The sequence below is a fragment of the Schistocerca cancellata genome, chromosome 9 (assembly GCF_023864275.1).
Source record: "Schistocerca cancellata isolate TAMUIC-IGC-003103 chromosome 9, iqSchCanc2.1, whole genome shotgun sequence".
In the NCBI taxonomy this organism is placed as follows: Eukaryota; Metazoa; Arthropoda; class Insecta; order Orthoptera; family Acrididae; genus Schistocerca; species Schistocerca cancellata.
Window position 1 is genome coordinate 40,457,926 of NC_064634.1, and position 21,202 is coordinate 40,479,127.

General features: G+C 37.1%; 1 protein-coding gene across 1 annotated transcript in view; it reads left to right on the forward strand.

Moving 5' to 3' along the window:
* The window catches only part of LOC126100164 (translation initiation factor IF-2-like), a 146,750-nt gene extending 134,307 nt beyond the window's left edge, over positions 1-12,443 (forward strand). Inside the window, exons 4-5 of the mRNA XM_049910710.1 lie at positions 115-373; positions 11,962-12,443. Of these exons, the coding sequence (XP_049766667.1) occupies positions 115-373; positions 11,962-12,118 (416 nt within the window). The 3' untranslated portion in view covers positions 12,119-12,443. The remainder of the gene's footprint in view (positions 1-114; positions 374-11,961) is intronic.
* Positions 12,444-21,202: the final 8,759 nt, after the last annotated feature.

Below are 21,202 nucleotides of genomic sequence, written 5' to 3' on the forward strand. Positions count from 1 at the left end.
TATATATATATGTGTGTGTGTGTGTGTGTGTGTGTGTGTGTGTGTGTGTGCGGTGCGTGTACGTGTGATAAGGCAGAAACGTCTCCCCCTTGAGAGTGGCGCCCGTGGTTGCAGGTTCTTCGGTGGCGGAGGCGCGCCCCGTGGGGCTGAGCATCGCGGGGATCGGCGGCGTGGCGGCGAGCCGCCCCCAGGGCATGGCGCTGGTGGGCCCCGGGGGGCTGGCCATCTCGCGGCCCGTCGCCACCGCCATCGCCGGCGTCCCCGTGGGTGAGGCCATCGTGGGCCCCGGAGCGGGCGTGGGCGGCGGCGGAGGCGGCGCCGGAGGCGGTAGCGGCGGGGACGACGGCGACGGCAGCGCTGGCAGCGGCTCCAGGTAGTACTAACTGCCGCAAGTGGTGGCTCTGGGACACGCTGTGAATCTTGAGCATATCACGCTATTTGGAATATTTAGGAGCCCCAGAAATATGTCATACGAAATGAGACGAACACGTAAAATCTATAGTGGGGTAGACCAATGGGCTACTTGCGTTTATTGGAGGGGGTATGCGAAAATGCAACGCCTTCCTTCTCGAAATTGAGTCCTTTTGGCACGAAGATTGACACAGAAGACTGTTGTTCAAGATCGATATGCTGCGCATATTAATTTCTAGATCAGATGCCTCGTTTCCAATGCTACCACACCATCGAACTGTCGTACCGCACGTCACTTGACAGTTTTCTTCGGTCAGTGCATCGATGACTTTGTAGAACAGTTGAAGGTGGCTCTACGTGAATAATACATTTTACAGCCGCTTTGTTCCTGCAATCTCCTGCGACCTTGAATTAAAATTAATCGCATCGTGTGTGAGTGTGAGTTGCTAAGACTATCGCACGATTTACGTCGCAGCGAGAGCGCATTATAGAGATTTATATTCTCGTTGGTATATGATCGACTCTAAAACATCCTCGTCGGCGTTTTCTGAGCCATGTATCAGGAAGTAGGCTAACAAACGTAGTTCGCGTCTTGAAATACAATAAATACAGCAAATACAGTAATACTTTCCGTGTCCACGTTTACAGCTGCTATTCTGCTGCTTCCGGAATGAATGCTCATTGTTTTTCGATCACCTCATCTCACTGCGTCAGCAAAATGGCTCTGAGCACTATGGGACTTAACATCTGAGATCATCAGTCCCCTAGAACTTAGAACTACGTAAACCTAACTAACCTAAGGACATCACAAACATCCATGCCCGAGGCAGGATTCGAACCTGCGACCGTAGCGGTAGTGCGGTTCCAGACTGAAGCGCCTAGAACCGCTCGGCCACACCGGCCGGCGACTATTTCCACTAACTGCGTTAATTTGAAGCACTCAGTCGCAGTTGCCGTCAGTATACTTAGATCCAAAGTAACTAATCTGAGAACAAGTATCGATAATGTTAATACTGATCTATGTGCGATACCAAACTAGGTTAAAATGTAATCTTAAGTCTCATTCCAACAAAAAACCCAAGTTGTCCTTGTTGGGCTTGTTGATCATTCACGGCTCATTAGTCAGAAATTTAAGGAATCCCTCCCAGTCTTATTCCTAAATAAATTACATGCCCTTAGCAAATAGCCATGTAAAAAACCTTAACTGAACTGAATACTCAGCTACATCTAAGAAAACATTATCATCTCTCCACGTCCTACATAAATATTAAGATCTGTTCCTTTTTGAGCTGAAAAATAATATTGTACAACACTTGTACTTTTAACTGTCGTTTACAGTGGTGTTGTGTAGCAAGGTCTTTCTCACGTCACCAATGGGAAGTGCAATACATGGCAATAAAATAATAAATATGGCGGAACCTTAAAAATTTTAGTTTACCGTAATAATGAGAATTTAAGCAGGAAAAACACTTTTTAGAATTATTAAAACAACTTAGTTAAGCCACATTAGCACTCAGAATCATTGTAGCCCTTGAGAAGAGGAAATCAGTAAGTTGACATAATTTGCATGTTTTCATTTAGTAATGCCATATGGAACAATGTTCCGAGGTAACTCATGTTAAGGAAAGTAAGTATTCATTGCTCAGAAATATACTGTAACAATAATATATAGAGCTCACCCACAGTCGTCTTGTAGACGTCTGTTCTGGAGGCGAGGATGCTGACTACCACTTCACGTTATATTTATTCCCTCATGAAGTTTGTTGTAAATAATCCACTACAATTCAAAAGGAACAATAATGCACATAATTACATACGAGAAGGAACAGTGACGTTCACTACTCGACATTAAGATTTCATTTAGCAGAAAAAGGTTTGCACAGCGCTGCAACTCAAACTGTTTATAAACACTCAGTATCGTAAAACGTCTGACAGAGATCAAACTGAAATTTGAAAACAAACTGAAAACATTTCTCCTTGACATCTCCTTCTATTCTGTAGAAGAATTTCTATTAATGTAATGTGTATAAGGTGGCGGGTAGGAATTACCAAACTACACCTGTGTATTGAAAACAAGTTATCAGTTTCCAACTTGTAGCCGTATTTACAAATAATGTGAATGTAAAATGACTCGTTGCATATCAGTTCGACTTTTCGTAAAAATGATCCATGTAACATGAACTAAGTAACGCAGGAAAGCTCACAGTGCTTGCAGCTGGTGAACGCTTGAGTACTTTATATGTGTGATGTATGTCATGTTGATCATTCATCATCTACCTCGCTTACCCCACTAAAGTACAGACACATGCAAGGATTTCCACACACTCTTATTTAACGTCTAACTAATATGTACAGTGCCTTAAATCTGCCTTCGATGTTAACTATCATATCGAAACAGAATAACAAAAGTCACGCAATCATACAACCGCCTTCTCTGAATCTTTCTCGGTAGCTGGTGTCAGACTTTGGGATATACTCCCACATTAAACAGGATTTTTATTATGGTAAGTTTGTGTCTGATCTGCGAAATATTAGTGGTAGTAGTACTAGCTTTATTCATCCTTATATCTCTTTTTACAATGATATAGGACATGTCCAAGTATTTACTCATTTAGACCAATTTAAAATAAACTAATTCGTATACACATATATTTACAGACTTCTATTTGAAGACGATCATTAATTTTTCTTCTGGTATACAATACTTTTTTATAAATAACTTATTAAATAATGTAATGCCACACTGTTCACTCATCTCTCACTATCAGTCACTGCACACACTATACACACATTGTTTCATAACACTTCACTCACTACACACACACACACACACACACACACACACACACACATTGGTGATCTCTGGGCCATTTTCTGTACCGTGACTTCCCATTTACTATACTTAAAAACTGAGTCAGCATTCCTCCATAATGAGTGGGATATTGAGCTCAGAAAGAGAAATAGGTGTTAGTATTGTGCTATGCATAGCTTGGGGTATGTATTTCTAGAAAGGAAAAAAGAGAGGAAAAAACATAAAGTGAAGGTATTATGTAGATTTTGGATGTGTTATAATCATTATTTTTATTATTTATTTGTATTAGATTTTTGTTAAACCCCTACTCTGTTTTATCTAAGTAATCCTTCAATGTATAAAATGTATTGCATAACAGGTACTTTTTAGCTGCCTTTTTAAATAAGTGTATTTTTCCAGTTTCTTTAATCTCTTTAGGTAACTTATTGTGCTGTTTTATTCCTTGGTAGAAAATGATATTTTGAGTTTTATGTTTATTTTTTCTTGGTAAATGTAAGTTGAGTCTGTCTCTTGTAGCATGGTCATGGACAGAGCTGTATGTGCAGTAATTACCAATGTAATTTTTGATGTGTACAACTGACTGGTAAATGTATTCACATGAAGCATTTAAAATCCCCAGTGTTTTTGAACATATATTTACATTGAGCTCGACTGGTATTCTTGGTTATTATTCTTATGGCTCTTTTCTGGAGTTTGAAAATTTTGTTCATATTTTGTGCGTTTGTTCCCCAAAAAAAGAACACCTTAACTAAGAATTGAGTGTACATATGAATAATATGAAACTAAAAGACACTGCATGTGACACACTGATGATAGGATTCTAAGGGCATAACAAAATGATGACATTCTGTTTGCAAGTACCTTTATGTGTTCACACCACATCAACTGAAAATCAATGTTCATTCCTAGAAATTTTGTATTTGTTACACAGTCTATAGAGGTGACATCTACATTCAATTAACATTGTCATTTTTCCTCTTCAAACTCAAATTCATGGCATTAGTTTTATTTCTGTTCAATGTCACTTTTTTGCATATTGACCAATCATAAACTTCCTTGAGAGTTTCATTTGCTTTCTCGGCAAGGATTCTCTTGTTTTCTCAGTGACTATAATATTGCTGTCATTAGCGAAGAGAATTTTTTCACCATGAGTTGCACTACTGGGAAAGTCATTGTTGTATATTAGGAGTAGCATTGGTCCTAATATGCTATCTTGTGTAACCCCTATATTAATGTATTTTGATTCTGATAAATGTTTTACTAAATGTTTAGATGTATTTGAAGCATGTGTTATCTCTACCCTTTGTACCCTATCTGTTAGGTATGAGCAAAACCAGTCATTAGCTACCCCTCTTATGCCTAATGCTTCTAATTTGTTTAGTAGGATCTTATGGTCGACTGTATCAAAATTCTGAGAAAGATCCAAAAATATGCCTGCGACACACTCATCTTTATCAAGAGCATCAAGTACAACTTTTGTGAATTCTACTATGGCTGACTCTGTATTTTTGCCACTTTGGAAACCAAACTGTGATTCGCTTAAAAGATTGTATTTATTCAGGTAATTCATTAATCGGTCTATCTTAATTGCTTCTATTATTTTTTAGGATGGTGACAGCAGGGAAATTGGCAGGTAATTTTCTATGTCTTCTGCATTGCATTTCGTAAGCAATGGTACAATTCTTGCCTCTTTTAACTGCTCTGGAAATGACCCTGATGTGAAGGATTCATTTATTATATTTGTTAAGGGGCCTTGTATAATCCCTGTGCATTGCTTCAGTACACACATTGGTACTTCATCTAAGCTTACTGACTTTTTATTTTTTAGGTTTTGTACAGTTTTGTTGACTTCATTGTCTGTGATTGGAAGTAACGCCATTGTATTTAGTGCATCGTTATTTACAGTTGTTATACTTCTTTTCGGGAATTTTTGCTGCAACTTCTCTGCAGTACTTGAAATTTGCTCATTTACATAATTTGCTAAGTGTTGTGGATCATTTATTACCTTGTCCCTCTCATTTAGCAGTATGTTATTCTGCGTTTTTTGCTTCTCCCCGTTTCCTTTTTATAACCCCAGGCTGCTTTGCTTTTATTCTCTGCAACATATATTATTTAGTCATTAAATGACTTTTTTGCAGCAATCAGCATCTTTCCACAGATCTTTCTATGACAGAAATTTAAGAATTCTGGATCATTGCGAAACCTTTTCATGGAACTGAGATGTTTAAGAGTTTGGAAGGACTTCTTAATACCTGCTGTTATCCATCTGTTTTTGTGAGATATTGATACAGACTTGTATACTTTTGGAAATGCTTTTTCAAAGTGCAATTTAAACAATGTGGAGAATTTCGAGAATTTCATATTCACATTGGTTTCCTTTTACACTTCATCCCAGCTTTGTTTATCTAGTTCTTTTGAAAAATCTTTTATTTTGATATCTGATATATGTCGTTTGTAGGCTTGTAGTATATGGAATTATTTGATGTCTGATTTAACTGTTGTTATTTGGCAGAAATGGTCTGATAGTCCGAGAACTTTTACAGCTACATCACATTTTTCCCTGTCAGTATTTGTGGTCACGTGGTCAGGTACTGATGCAGTCATTGTAGTAACCCTTGTTGCACTATTGACTAACAGTGACATGCCAAAACTTTGAAGGATGTTTATGAAGGTGCTGCTCGATTCATTTATGATATTAGTGTTGATGTTAATGTCCCACACAGAATTATGTTGACCTTCGTACTTGACACTTTATCCATAGCATCTGTCAACTGATTGAGAAAAGTGACCACACTAGCACTGGGAGATCTATATATGCACAAAATGGTTAATTTCTTGATGATATCAAGCCCTGTTAATTCAATAGCTGATATTTCAAAGTGTTTGTCTTCACTTACTGCACTGAGGTCATGTCTTGATTTGAACTGTGTTCCTTTCCTGTATAAATGCATGATCCTCCACCCCTTGAAGTAGTACTGCAGTAAGAGTTTCCCTTTTCATACAATGATAATACTACGTCTTGGACTTCTGTGCCTCTACACCAGTGCTCAGTAATAAAAACTACTGTGCAGTTCAAAGAATGGAGCTCGACTTCTAATAGTTGTATTTTATTTTTTATTGACTGCATGTTTTGATGGAGGATTGCTAAGTCTGTGAAATGCCTCATGTTACTCTTTCCAATGGTTTGTTTTTCTTTGTGACATTTGGTATATGTGATATTTGAAGTGTTAAAATCTGTTTTGTGAGTGATTGTTTCAGTATTTTTTAAACTGCTGGAGATACTCTTTAGACAGGGGAACCCGTTGTCTGGATTTATCCTGAAAAAAGGACCTTCTTTTCCTACCTATGACAACAGGTATTTGACCATGTATGGCCCGAGACACACTCCGTGTACTTTCATGAATCAGCTGTAGCAATCTTCCCTTCCCAGTCCTGTTTAGGTTTAGGCCATGCCTAGTGAAACCCCATCTGTTGATAGTCTCGACGGGCACCAGAGAAAAATGAGCAAAGTTGGCTTTCCTTAGAGCCATCCCTAATCTCACATTGATTCACCTCACAGCTCCATCAAGGTGTGGTCGATCATGACGCTGGAACAGCTCAACAAAGTGTACGTTGGTGCCATGGGTCAGGGAAGCTATCTTGTCCAGGTCATCATCTATGTCATATGCCCCATCCCTGTCCAACCTGTTTCCCACCCCAACCACTATCACTACATGCTCCCCTTTTGTAAAGTCCTTACATATAGACCCTAGGTCCTCTATCACATGACTTAGCCCTGCGTTTGGCTTGAAGATACTGATGACCTGGTACACTGCCCCTAAACTTTCCTGTAACTGACGGCCTACACCTCACCCATGGCTACTACCTAGCAGCAGCACTTTCTTGTTCCTAAGACTTTGTACATTCCTTCTTGGGCACAGTTTAAGTGTGCTGCACATTTCCTGCTACTCGTTCTACCTAAGGCTCTTCTCCACTTAACTCTGGCAGTGGCAGATACCTGTTTTTGGTTTTGATGATAAAATTGTCAGATCGCGTTCTCTTTCTTCCTATCCTCCTACCACCTGCCAGTTCCCAACCACCGTCCTCCCCCATATCTCCCTGGATCCTTAAGTGTTCCTTCCTTGTTTCCTCCTTTCCTGTTCCCCAATCAAAATGTTCCTTCTGCATACTCTGCAGTTCCAGGAGAGAGCCTCTTGTGTGCTCCCAACAGTCTCCGCACTGCATATACCCCAGTGAAAATATTTCCTACAAGATTGGCAACAAATCCCTCTACTCACTACCCTATAACAGCTCCCACTTTTCTCACTCATGGTCAGTTTCGAAAGAATAATTAAGTTTAAAGAATGATTTAAATATTTCAAGGACGCGAGATTGTCAGTATATAAACAAAAAATGACACATAGGGCTTATGTGTGATGGTTGTTGTTTTTGTACTGATTTAGAAATACAATGACAGAAGAATGAATTTGTAATTACTTTTCTTTTAGAGAATTTGCGTTATCATGCGTGTTTGGTCAGGTTTTTAAAGGTCCTTTTAAAGGGATTTCTTATAAGGCTGAGGCCGAAACGTCTTAAGTTGCGTAGTTCATGAAAAGAAAAAGTGACAGTGATCACCACGAAGACCTTTATTAGTGCCGCTACGTTTATTGACTCGTATAATGATTTTATGTCACCTATTGCCGCATTAATATCTGTTCTATGTTTAAAGCACTCCTTTCTCCCTTAAAACTAAATACCCTTTTTCCACTGTATCTGTCTCATTCATGAAGTCCCTAGCCAAAAGAATATATATAAGTTTCTCTGTCTTCATACTCGTTGTGTCATTATATTTAACTTTTTTTGCACTCACTGTAACTATTTTTCTTTTTATTACATTTATTATTATTAGCGGTAGTACTAGTAGTAGCAGAATTATTATTGCTGTTACTTTATTATCAGTCTTGTTATTCAAACAGCCTCAGATGCATACAAATTACGGTTCAAAACATGTTTCATTTGCGTTGCTACCATTTATACTACAGTTTATAGAGTTATAAACATTTTAGATCTAGTAGGAATTAGTGAAGTGACAGGATGAATAAGTTTTCTGGTCAGCTGAGTACGGAGTTACCAACACAAGTCCTTTAGGTTAAGCGCAGGAGTAGGAATTATGGAGACACTGGCAGGTATGACAGTCATTTAGAAACTACATATTGAAATATAAAACACATGAAGAAGCATAAGTGGCTGACCTGATTTATTAGTTTTACAATGCTGATTAAAGGTATGGGAATTGCTGAAAATTTGAACAATTGAGGTGGGACCTGGGAAATTGAAAAAGCCAGAGGCTACTGAGAGGTTTGAGGAACCTTAGCCATGGACTGAGTGAAATGTCTGAAAGAAATACACCGAAAGATGAATTGGGAGTTTCTTGAGATCAAAAAGGCGAAGCCCATAGAACTCTTCGAATAGTAGGCGAAATATTACATTCATGATAGGAGAAAATACAAAAATGTAGTAAATGAAGTATCCAAAGGAGAATGCAGATGTCTAAAAAGTGAGATTGACTGAAAATTGAAAAATTCACTAGAGTAGTAACTATAGGGAAAATTGTGAGCTGTTGGAGCGTGCATGTATATGTGAGTGATATATCATGTATAAGAAACTAAAGGAACATTTGGGAAAATGGAAACAGTAGTGTATCAAGAGCTCGATTGGCAAGAAAATGCCAAGCAAAAAGGGAAAGTTTTAAGAAGGTCTACATAAAGGGAAGAAACTTGAAAATAATATTATGGAAATGGAAAAGAAAGTGGGTGAAGATGAATTTGAGGTATAAGATAGAGCAGGCGCAATTTAACAGAGCACTGCAAGACTTAAATCGAAAGAAGGACCCGAAGCAGACGATTTACCTCAGAGTTATAAGATCCTTGGGAGACCCAAACATGTGAAAACTATTCTACATAGTATATGCGATATATGAATACACTCAGAATCCAAGAAGAATATAATTACCCCAATACCAAAGAACGCAGGTGCTGCTAGGTGACAGTTTCGGTTCTGTATAAATGTAGAAACACGTAAGAAATACTGGTTTCACAACTAATGGTAGCAGATAAGTCGAGTAAATGGAAACTCACGTTTGTTGCAGATGTTGATTTAGAAAACAATTTTACAACTGTAAGAAAATGAGACACCTACAGCCGTCCTTTCAGTGCTGAACGGCCGTGGTCCCCCAGACCTCCAGTAAAAAGGATGGACATACAAAAACAATTTTAGAATGTTGTCTGAAATACATTCTTTATTATATTGAAGTTATAAAGAATGACAACAGGGAGTGACAGGTTGTATCCAATTATTACAGATACCAGATGCAGTTATAAAAGTTGAAGGAGAAGAAAAAGCATCAGCGTTTGAGAAGAAAGTGAGATAGGGTTGTAGTATACCTGCATGTTACTCAGTCTCTATATGGAAGAATCGGTAACGAAAACCTAGGAGAAATTTGCAAAAAGAGTTAGAAAGAGGAAATACAATTTTTAAACATTGAAGACGAAACGGTAATTCTGCGAGTAACGCCAAAGGTCTTGTAACATCAGTTGTTGCAGTGGACATTGCCTTCAAATGAGATTTTCAGACGAATATCAACAAAAGTTAAGCAAAGCTAGTTGAATACAATGGAATTAAATTACGTGTTGCTCAGGAAACAAATTACTGACAGAGTCATTAAAAGTAGCTGACGCCTTTTGCCATTTGACCATGAAAATAATTAATGATGGGAGGAATAAACAGGCTATACATGCATACTGGCACCAACCACAAAATCTTTTCTGAGAATACGAAATATGTTAACATGTAATACAAATTTCAATGTCAGGAAGGATATTTTTTTAAGTGTTTGTGTGGTGTATAGCCTTATATGAAAGGGAGAAATAAATGATAAACAGTACAACAAAGAAGAGCACAGAAACTTTTCAACTGTGGTGCTACAGAAGAATGCTGTGGATTAGGTAGATACATCGATTAACCAACAAGGAGACATGAATCGCATTGGGAGAAAAGAAATTGATGGCACAGCTGAAAAAACGACTGGATAGGCTGACGGGACACATCCTGAATCAACAAGGAGTAGTTTATTAATGAAGGAAATTTTGTGGGATAAAAATTGTAGACAGAGAACAGGGACTAATTACAGGAAACAGGTTGCAATGGGCATTGGTTAAGAGTAGTTACGAAGAGATGAAAAGACTTTAGCACGAGAGATAAGCACGGAGAGCTGCGTCTGACTATTCTTTGTACTTAAATCCGCAAAAATATTGTATTATCACTCTTAAGAAAACTTTTGTGAAGACGTTCTGGATGCGTAAGAGCCAGATCCAGTGTAACAGAGGACCTGAACTTCTTCATGTAATCAGTTTAAATGAGTAAATGAATGTGCTAAAAATAGTTTCTTGATCTTGAACGCATTTCACATTTGAAGCCTTTTGACCTTTATTTTAATGTTAACATGAATTTAGAGAACTAAAGCTTATTACTCTCCAAATAGCGTTACAATGCAATGAAATCTGCAGTTGACATGAAACTGATAGCTCTAACAGCAATTAATTGTCTCAAGAGGACTAATGTTAAAGTTAAAAACGAAGTTTGTTATGAATACTAGTCTTTTTCTCGTTTTTGCTATGTAAAATTTCCTACCTAATTTCGACTGCTGTATGGTTCGTAAGGAAGAGAATCAGGGAAATTGCATAAGTAGCACAATTAATCGTACTTAAATCGATGACTCTGAGATTCAAACTTCCAAATGGATGATTAGTAAACGTCTTTAAATGTACATAGTTACCAGATTCAAAGTTATAATTTACGAATGAAGTCATCTGTAACCTCCAAAATAATTATGTGTTTGATAAAATAAGCAAACTACTTTGAAAAATTGTTATTCCATACTTTGTGCGAAAACTTTATAGATTATTCTTCGTTGTAATCTGTAGGTGATTTGCTCAGTTATTTTATTAAATTTTTTAAGGAATTACTATACTACTTAGTGTTTTCCTGTACCTATTGCTTCCCAAATCTCCATACCCTCCGTTTTTCTTTTGAGGCACACTTTAAGGGACATCTGTGCCCAGGTACCAAGTATAGATGTTCACCCCCCTTTTCAGTTTCTTATTTTAGCTATGGTTCCATATTAATTTCTTTTCTAATATAAATTTTTCTCTTTGCTTCTAATAATGTATAATCAAACGCACTCGTTAAAAATTTCGTATCATCTGATGTTTTCGTGAATAGTCTCTTGCAGTATGTATTCCATTTTTGGTTCTACCATCAAAATTACCATTTTTATCTTCAATAATAATGTTTGATTTTATTAATTATTTTCCATGAAATGTTATTTTCTTTGTTAAGTTTTTTATTTTATTTTATATTCATGTTTACAGTCAAAACGGTATTATGTACGATGTTTCGATCACCAGCATAGTGTCTACAATTCAGCTATGTATTTTCCCCCTTCAATTTCTCGGAATCCCATTCAGTTTTCCATGTTTCAGACATGTAGCGTATGTTTTTATTAAATAGTGGTGTAATGCTGCGCACTCGAGTCCTTTCTTTGTGGGAACCTGATCTGTAGATTTTCCAGTACTATATAAATAAACCTGTTCATTTCACGTTTACGAAAAACTGACGAGGGAGTTGGCATTCCTCAGTGACTAACTGCACCTTCTTATCTCGAGTATAATAACGCCCATTTTTACTGTTGCTCTGTGCAGGTACAAGGTCCGCACCCGCGTCAGTTCGAGCAGCCCGCAGGAGCTGGCCGTGGGGCCGGGGGTAGCGGGTGCCGCCGGGAAGTACAGCGTCATCCCCAGTTCCGTCTCTAAAGCGGCGCAGCCGCTGCTCCTGCTTCCACTCAACTACTACTACTAGCCCCTGCCGTGCAGGCAACACTTCGCACGTCGCTGTGCAACGTGCGGCAAACTCAACGCCGTCCTGCAGAATTCTTCCACATGACAAGCAGACAAAGCGCAAATGAATGTTCTGACAGAATTAAATGTCCGCTAAGCTGCGCATTCATCCAACAGTAAATCCCTTAATGTAAAATTAGGACATTGGCATAACAATTCATGTCATGTTTTTCGACGTACCGATCTAATTCAAACACAGAATATGTTGTGCAGTTCGTAGTGTTACCACAGAATGTACATTTACAAAATTTTCTTTCCGAAATAAATTTTTTTTAAGAAACACTAAATGTCTGATACAATACTACTTGTCGCGAACACGTTAAATGCCGGCCGGTGTGGCCGAGCGGTTCTAGGCGCTTCAGTCTGGAACCGCGCGAACGGTACGGTCGCAGGTTCCAATCCTGCCTCGGGCATGGATGTGTATGATATTCTTAGGTTAGTTAGCTTTAATTAGTTCTAAGATCTAGGGGACTGATGACCTCAGATGTTCAGTTGCAAAGCGCTAGCTATTTGAACCAACACTGTCTCTCATACATTCCAGATGGCACATTAAAACTGTGTGTTGGACAGAGATTCGAACTCGGGACCTTTGCCTTTGACAGGCAAGTGCTCTACAGACTGAGGTACCCAAACACGACTCACGACCTGTCCTCACAGCTTTCACAGCTTTATTTACACCAGTGACCTACCGAGTATTTCTTTTTTTCCATTGATCTACATTTTCACTTTCTTCGTGCTACTTCCTACATGGGGTTTAATGGGTATAACTGCAGATATTTTTATGTAGTATCTTAATTTGTTGGTTGTTTTTCTCTGCGTTTAATAGTCTTCCCACAGACCCAACGCACAATTAACTATTTGATGTTTTCTGCTCGGTCGCAACTTCACCACTAAGTGGACTACCCCTGTCACTGAAGAGTAACAGTTTTGCGTTGACACGTTCACACTTTAACACCTGTCCTACTGCCAAAGTGAAAAATAAGCATTATGGCTAGCTCTTGCCACTTGAACTGAGGGTACTAACCAACCAAAAAATGCACTTCACCAAGTAGCTATTTTTATTAGCCTCTAGATGAAGTAGATATTGATGTAATGTTGTTTAGTACACTGTCCTCAGCCACCGCTAGATATATCTACACTTACACCCGGTACATTCTGTATATTCTGTTAATGTTTGATCCACTAATCAATAGCCCTTTTCTTCTTATTCTCTGTGTTTTCTTTATTTTTTCTTTTATAAAGACCTGCAGAAAAATTTTTTATCTCAAAATATGACATATCAACTCAAAACATCGCATACTCAATTAATTTTCTGTGACAGATATTTGTAGAAATAAGTTTCCTCTCACTAATTCGTGTATGTATCTCTAGGTTCATTATTTCGTCTGTCCATTTTATTTTTACTATCCTTATACAGTACATCTCAAATCTCTCCAAAATTATTGACTCATACAGTGCCATATTTCACATGTAAAATTTCACCTATTTACTTTGCTCGACTACAACTTTTCCTACTCAGTCTTTTGTGAATACATACAGGGCACTGGAAATTCGACTTCGGATTCATTGACAGGTTAAGCAGCATTTTCTTTCAGACTTCTCAGGTATCATGGCTCGTTTAACGTTTTCAAGAAGGTTAATTGATCTCACTCTTACGTTCGGGGGCATATTATTTTGACATTTCCCATGTCCTTTGTATTCCTTACATTAATTTTATACCATATTCTCAATCAATATCAACTACCCTCTCTGTCAGCTCCTGTAAGGTTCTTACAAGTTTGGCTATAAATATTGCAGTATCTGCGTGTTTCACTTTGTTTGTAACTCTCCCTGTTATTCTATAATCACCAACTTCTGCCAATAACTCTCTCATAAAATGTCCTCCATATACATCGATTGGCTTAGGAGTCATACATCAACCTTGCCGCAGCCCACTCATAGTTACAACCCTGTCAGTGTCTCTAACAGTCAGTCGGAATTTACTTTTTTTTCCATATGCTGATTGTTAATACGTCTTCACTCTCTCAAATTTACCCCATTTTTTCTGTTTCCAGGAATTTGGCATAACTGGCATGGTTAAAAACTTTTGCTTTCAGGGAGCACACAGTGCCACGTATTTCTCAAAAACCCGTTCTTATTTTAGAGTCTCAACGATCCGGAAGCGTCCTGTATCACTTTTACTTCTTTTAACCCTGACACATTTTTCGTTCACCGCTTCCTTGTTACTTTCCAAACGTTTAGATGCGAAGCCTGCAATGAATTTCGCGGTATGAGAGAGAAAGGTGATGGTCCTGTAAACATTGCAATTCTCTTTTTCTGTCCTAATGCGATCATTGTTACATGGAAGAAAGAACTTTCCATTTCCTACTTTGATACTCGTCATTGTCAAATATTAGGCAAAGTATTTTTACTCTATTGTCTGTTAATTTCTCCAGCAAATCAACTTTTATAACACCATAATCTGCAACGTTTCCCTCTCGTAATATTAATCGAAGGATTCCTGTTCATTTCATCAAACTAATAGTACGGAATATTAATAAGACCTCCTTTACTACAATTTTGAGTCAAAAATGAAAGTAATCTGAAGAAAGTAATGTGCTCGTAGATAATCTGCCCTTTGTAACAAGTTGGCCACAACGGGATCCCAAAAACCTATTAAAACGCAGTGAAACTGCCAGGCACTCCCAGGATAAGAGATTGCTCGCTTTCAGAAAGACTACATATTTTTTTATTGGTTTGTATATCATCAGCGCTTTGTCCGAGAACTTAATGAATGTGAATTTACAGATTATTTCAGGAACGCAGTGTTAATATGACCAAGCCTGCAGCAGATATTTATTCTCTCTTTGAAGCTTTTTCCATTAATGTCACCTTTATCTGTTTAATTATTTACTGACTTACTTAATCAGGAAAGATGATCGCCTTGCTTTAGGGAAGCATTTTGGACAACGAAACCTCATAATCATACTGACATATTGATGCACATTAATTACAATGAAATGAAGAACAACACAGAAGCAGAGTTGAACATATAAATGTGACACTGATGCATTTACTATATTTTTATGGCTACCTTTAATCGATGGGTTCTAATTTATCGTGGGAAGACATTTATTCGTACGGCACGAGAAACATGATTCCACGATTATGAATTCTATAACGCGGCTGTTGCTACAGTTTTTAGTACCCCGCATACGAATACAAGCTCTGTGTGAACACTATGGCAATGTGTACCTACTGGTAGACAAAACGTCTCTATTTAAAAGCAGATATTACATTCATTCTGCATGTATGTAAGTCTTTGAACTTCTGTTCTCTTCAAAAATTAATGCTAAGGATGGACCACTCATATCAACCATAATAAAATTTTGCTGTTACTCTTATGATGCACTCCAGACAGAGATATTTAGTCCGTAAAATCATAGTTGTAGACCTACAAGAGCCGTAGAGTGACTGCTCTGTTTATTTACGATGCGTGTTAGAGATAGGAGGGCCGCGTATTTTATGAATGTTAGTGAAACTTGCAATAATATCATACCGTCTTCTGCGAAGCCTCTGTGCCCTTTAGGAATGGAGCTTCACTTCAGGTTTTTTGACAGGGAGTTACTAGGTCAGATCATGCAGTTAATGAAACTTTTGCGCCTGATGTGTGGCCTGTATCAGAGAAATACCATGTAATTAAGCTCGTCTCATTGCAGTTCAAGGCCCTTCCGTTTATAGACCCTCATCAGATACACACACACTCACACAGACACACACACACACACACACACACAGAATACCCTTATGATCAGTCCAAAGCCCAATCTCCCACCTAATAGCGAAACTGGAGGGTAGAACATAATACAGACGTAACAAGAGAATAATTAAGTTAATTAAGTATTAAATATGTCAGCGTGGCAGACACATATCGACGGTGGATCTGTAACACAAGCAATACACTCAAGACGAATACAGATATTATCTAAGTGTCTGGGAACACTGACTGTAAATACTATTACAACGAGAGACAATCAAGGACAAAACGTTAAAGCATAAAAACAGCAGAAATTTCGATAGATTACATCTTTTCGTGTCGTTGGCCGCAAGGTGTGTCGTAAGTGGCTATTCCATCGACGGCGAGTAGTAATTAGTAGATTCTTAAGTGCTGTCCTTACCGATGGTCCGCTAGTGAGGATCTTCTGAACTGGACTGGACGATATAAATCTTAATTTGGATATTCTAATTTTAAAAAGAGAAGTAAGATTCATCTATGGTTTTAAATAGAACATCGAAAACAGAAAAAACTTTCGAGAAAAATGAGTACCACAAAAGGCTGCAGGAATTAATTTAAAATAGCGTGTATAATAACCTCCATTTAGGGAACAGGCCAATTGAGCTATTCCAATCAACCCATTTTATCTGATCGCGCAAACACTTTACTGTTTCGGCTACATCTAGATTTTATGTTCTTCCTCGTCTACCTATTTCCACGTTTCTTCCTTGTTTAGTCTCTCAGAAATAGTTTCGGGAAGTCTTGATATCATTCTCTCTTTTTTTTGCACGCTGTTCGATTTAATAGCTGTTTTTTTCAAAAAACGATGGTTCTTCCCTTCAAGGTAAGAGTTATACCATCAGATAACCTCAAAGTTCTTTTGAACGCTACAATGGATTATCAGGCATGGTTATATCGAGGGTGGAATGCTGATTTCAAGACATAATTTTGATAGAAACTGATTTGAGTACTTTACCTAGGTTTATTTTTAATGTTTCTGTTAATAGTTCCGCATGTCCGCCTCAGTTTACTAAGTTTAATTTCTATACCTGTGTCGTAGCCATACGACACCTCATATCTTAGGTAAGTAAAGTTGTTTAATTGTTCTTAAATATTGTGCTACCTCACTCTACTGGTTCTAATGTGTTCACTCCCCCTGAATGCAATTTTATTAGTTTGTTTCTGTCTAGATCTCCATGTCGAATTTCACACTTACATGTTTCAGTAAGTAAATTCTATCTGAAGGCTTGCTTACGTATCTGCTAGGATCCCTGCAATGTCAGCATACATTAATTCATTTAAAATATTTCTCCTCTCGAGGTATATATTTTCTGAGATTCTGTTTTCCGTATATGCTTTACGTCATATGGGTGAACACTGAATTCAGTTGAGGAGTTACAGCGGCCTTGTCACTCTCCTTTGTTGGCTGGTATCTCCTTAATCATTTTTAGGTTGAGATCTAGAGTGATAGTCATATTCTGATATAAACCGTTTACTGCATTTATTGGATGTATCGGACATTCGCGGTTCGTCGCTACTTTCCAAACCTTCTGTCTATTACTACTGTCAATAGCTTTTCTAAAACCAATAAAAGCAATTTGTTTATTATATTCTCACGAACTTTGTATGATCTACTGTAAAATAAAAATTTCATCTATCTTGGACCGTCCTTTCCAAAAGATTATTTTATCCTCATGCAATATTACTTCTGTTATGTTTTTAAGTCTAGTGTTTAAAATCTTAGTATATATCTTGTATGTCGAGTTCAGTAAACTTATACCTCTGTAGTTGCTGCATAGGCTTATGTGTGTCCCTTTTCTCAAAAAAAGAGTTTTTTTATTTTTGAATTAATGTAAGAGGCAAAATCTCTCAGTATTTTACTATTTATATTACATACAGCTTCTCCAAAAGGTCATATAAAATTGGTTAGCGGGATATTTTCTACTCTAGCACTGAAATAATCCATCATAATAATCTGATCAGTTTACTACGTATATCCTTTCTGTAATTCTTCATAGAAGGTTCTTCTGGTGCAAACACGCTTCTAACTGTGACGTTGACGCCGCTCAGTTTCAGTCTGACTGTAAGTATATTCTTGTACTTACACATACTCAATCTTTGATCTCTTTTTCCCATTTCTTGTGCAGGAGTAGTGCTACGTCTTAGTTTTCTCTTTCCTTTGTTCAACACTACTATAGAAAATAATGGAATCTGCTTATATTTGATGCCTCTCATTTCCATTTTCGTTTCTGTGATTGTTACAACACCAATATTCATGCCTTTTAGTATACTTGCAAATTCTATCTCTTCTTTACAAGTTGCTGTAACATTCCTGGCATCTACATTGATGTATCCGTTGATCAATTTCCGTTTGACTATGGAAGCGAGACAGTGAATACCAAAATACAGGCATAAGATACAAGATTCCTGAGAAGAGTTAAGGGTTCCAAAACGGAAGACCCATCAAGAAATCAAGATACTAGAGAAGAATAACTACACCTTTTTTTTCTAAATGATAAAATTCTAAGTTATATAACAAATGTGAGCGAACACCTAGAAAGGACTGGAGAGTGGGATGATCCCCATAAAGGCAGATTCTATTAAGTTTTATTCACTGTTCTTTGTTTCCACTTCCACTGTCAATCCAACAATCAGATTTGCTTCTAGGTACAATTACCTTTCTGAATCCAGGATAATCATAGCATAGGTACAACAACATTTATGAATACAGGATAATCATTGCCCAGTACCTTCTTATTTTTAAAAGTCTGTATCTAGATACAAGATATAAAGCAGTCAATTCAACGAACCTGACATTCATTTGCACGTCGTCACAATCTAATGGATAGGACGAAGTGTAAACCATCTATCTACGGTTTATTAATATTGTTTTACTGTGTTATATTTCTTTACAATTTTTAACTATTTAGGGTAAAATTTTTCTCATTGGGAAACGGAAACACGACATGCTATTCGCGTAAACGAGGTTGAGAAATAGGTATGGAAAATAATCCTAAAACGCAGTAACACTGAACGATATATTAAACCAATGCCCAACGAGCATTTCCGTTCTTCAAATTTTCTCTTAAAATACACTCATCAGAGTGACATAGGAATTACGTATCCCAGCTGCAATTTTAACAAATCACAGACGTAAACGTGGGATTCAAAAGAAAGGGGACTAAAATACTTTGTTGCTTTATAGCCAACTGCATCCTTAGTTAAAACTGAATAGAGCCCAGGAAAAACAAAATTAAAGTGACCAAATTAGATGTAAACATGTTTTTCTTCGACAGGTTTGCAAATAACTCCCAGAAAGACCATATGATATTCTTTGTTCTAGTTCTAATATTGAGTTGTTTTGCTAACTAGTACCGACGTATTATAAAAACAAGTGTAGCCAATACAAAATAATCACCAGAGATGATTATCCATAGTAAATTTGATTTGCACGTGCGAATACTATCCGTCTATTGACATATGAGAAATGTAACAAAATGAAACCACTAGCTGTTGTATCGTCAGGCCTGTTGATGTTTACGTGCGAAGGCGGTACAAATCCCTGTTCTAATTCTGCATGAAGTTGCAGACATCGCAATAGAAATATTTACATACTTAATAGAAAAAAATCTTTGTGGAATTTCGAGTTACGGAATATTACTATTTATCGTTATCCTGCTGTTTTACCGTTGCTCTGTTTCATCACTCATATACTTGATCATTTCCTTAATAACATGTGTCACAAACTACATTTTTTATGCCCACTATAAAATAATTCTTTCTATTCTAGACCCAGTTAGATCATATTAAACGTCAATACTCCTGTTGTTGCCAGTCACGATTTTTATGTCTTTGAATTTACTTGCGCACGGCATGTTGCGGGAAATAATTCTTACAAGATGATGTAAATATCATTTTTGATGTGTGTGTGTGAGCGTAGCTATATCGTTGTGAAAGATTCTGTATAAAGAATAAATGTTAAGATTTGTCCTGAATGACGTTTCTTAGAGGAAGAGGAAGTAATTTACTTCCGCAGTATCAAATGTTGTATTGTATAAAAATTCAGACGTGTTATTGACGACAAAATAATTCACATCTGCACACCAAAAACATAAGCATCAGCAATGTACGTTTTTCTTCGACAAAGCGATTAACAATTATATAATTTTCGTGCCGGTAGTAGGTTCTGAAATCACTTCACTAATTTTAAATACTACAAATTTCTTTTGTTAATACACGACTAACATTTATTATCCTGTAAATAACTGTTACTGACGGCTATAGATTACGTAAATAGGTAATAAAAACTTTAAATTTTACTAAATTAAGAAACACTGTGAAGCATTGGCGCCATTAAAAAGAAGGAACACGTCATAAAATTTACTTACAGAGTCAGTGAGTAGGAATCCCCATGACCTTGCAGTCTACCAGATAATGTAGACACCTTGAAAGACTAATAACAAATCTACAGTTACGTGTACAAACCGAATATTGCCTATAAATTCAAATGCTTATACCTTAAAAGAAAACTATAGTTTATTATCTCAGATAGCAGAGTACAGTATAATAAAATGCTTGAAACGCGCGATAAAAGGGAAAAGACACATAAAACTATTAAACAGTAAAAACATAAAAAAGATAAAATAGACGTTTTGTGTGGAATTATTGCGACTGATAGAATTACAAGAACGCTGACAGTTTCAGCAGTTCAGTTCAAGCACGGCAGATATCTTCGTATGGATCTAATGTTTGAACATTCCCATATCTCTTTCTTCAAATTAATGTGTATCATCAGTTTCTCCAAAATTAAATCACTACGTACACATCATCGGCTTGAAGCAGCAGTCAATTTTAGAAGAACTGATTTTTCTCTGATCCCACTTATATTATAATCAGTTCAGGCAATTAATTAAACTGGCCTGCACGATTTTATTAGATCTCATAAACACTAAAACTCTACGAACTTTACCGTGTTTTCCTAACTTTAAAATACTGAAAGTGAAATTTTTAATTACATTGTGAATTCATAATTATTCGATAATTTTACATTCGTTTCAATCGGGGATAGGATTTGATAAATATGCTACCTGTTTTTAATCCTAAATTCAAAATTTATTCAGTCCTGAAATGAAAAATGGAACGCAAAAGTGAACTGACATGCGAAGGTATAAGTCTTGTGTTTAAAAAAAAAAAAAAAAAAAAAATGAACTGAGAAAACGTGCGAGTCACATGAAAAACGTTGTCTTTCAGCTTTCAGATAACCCTGTTTCTTATGAGACTTGATCATCTGAT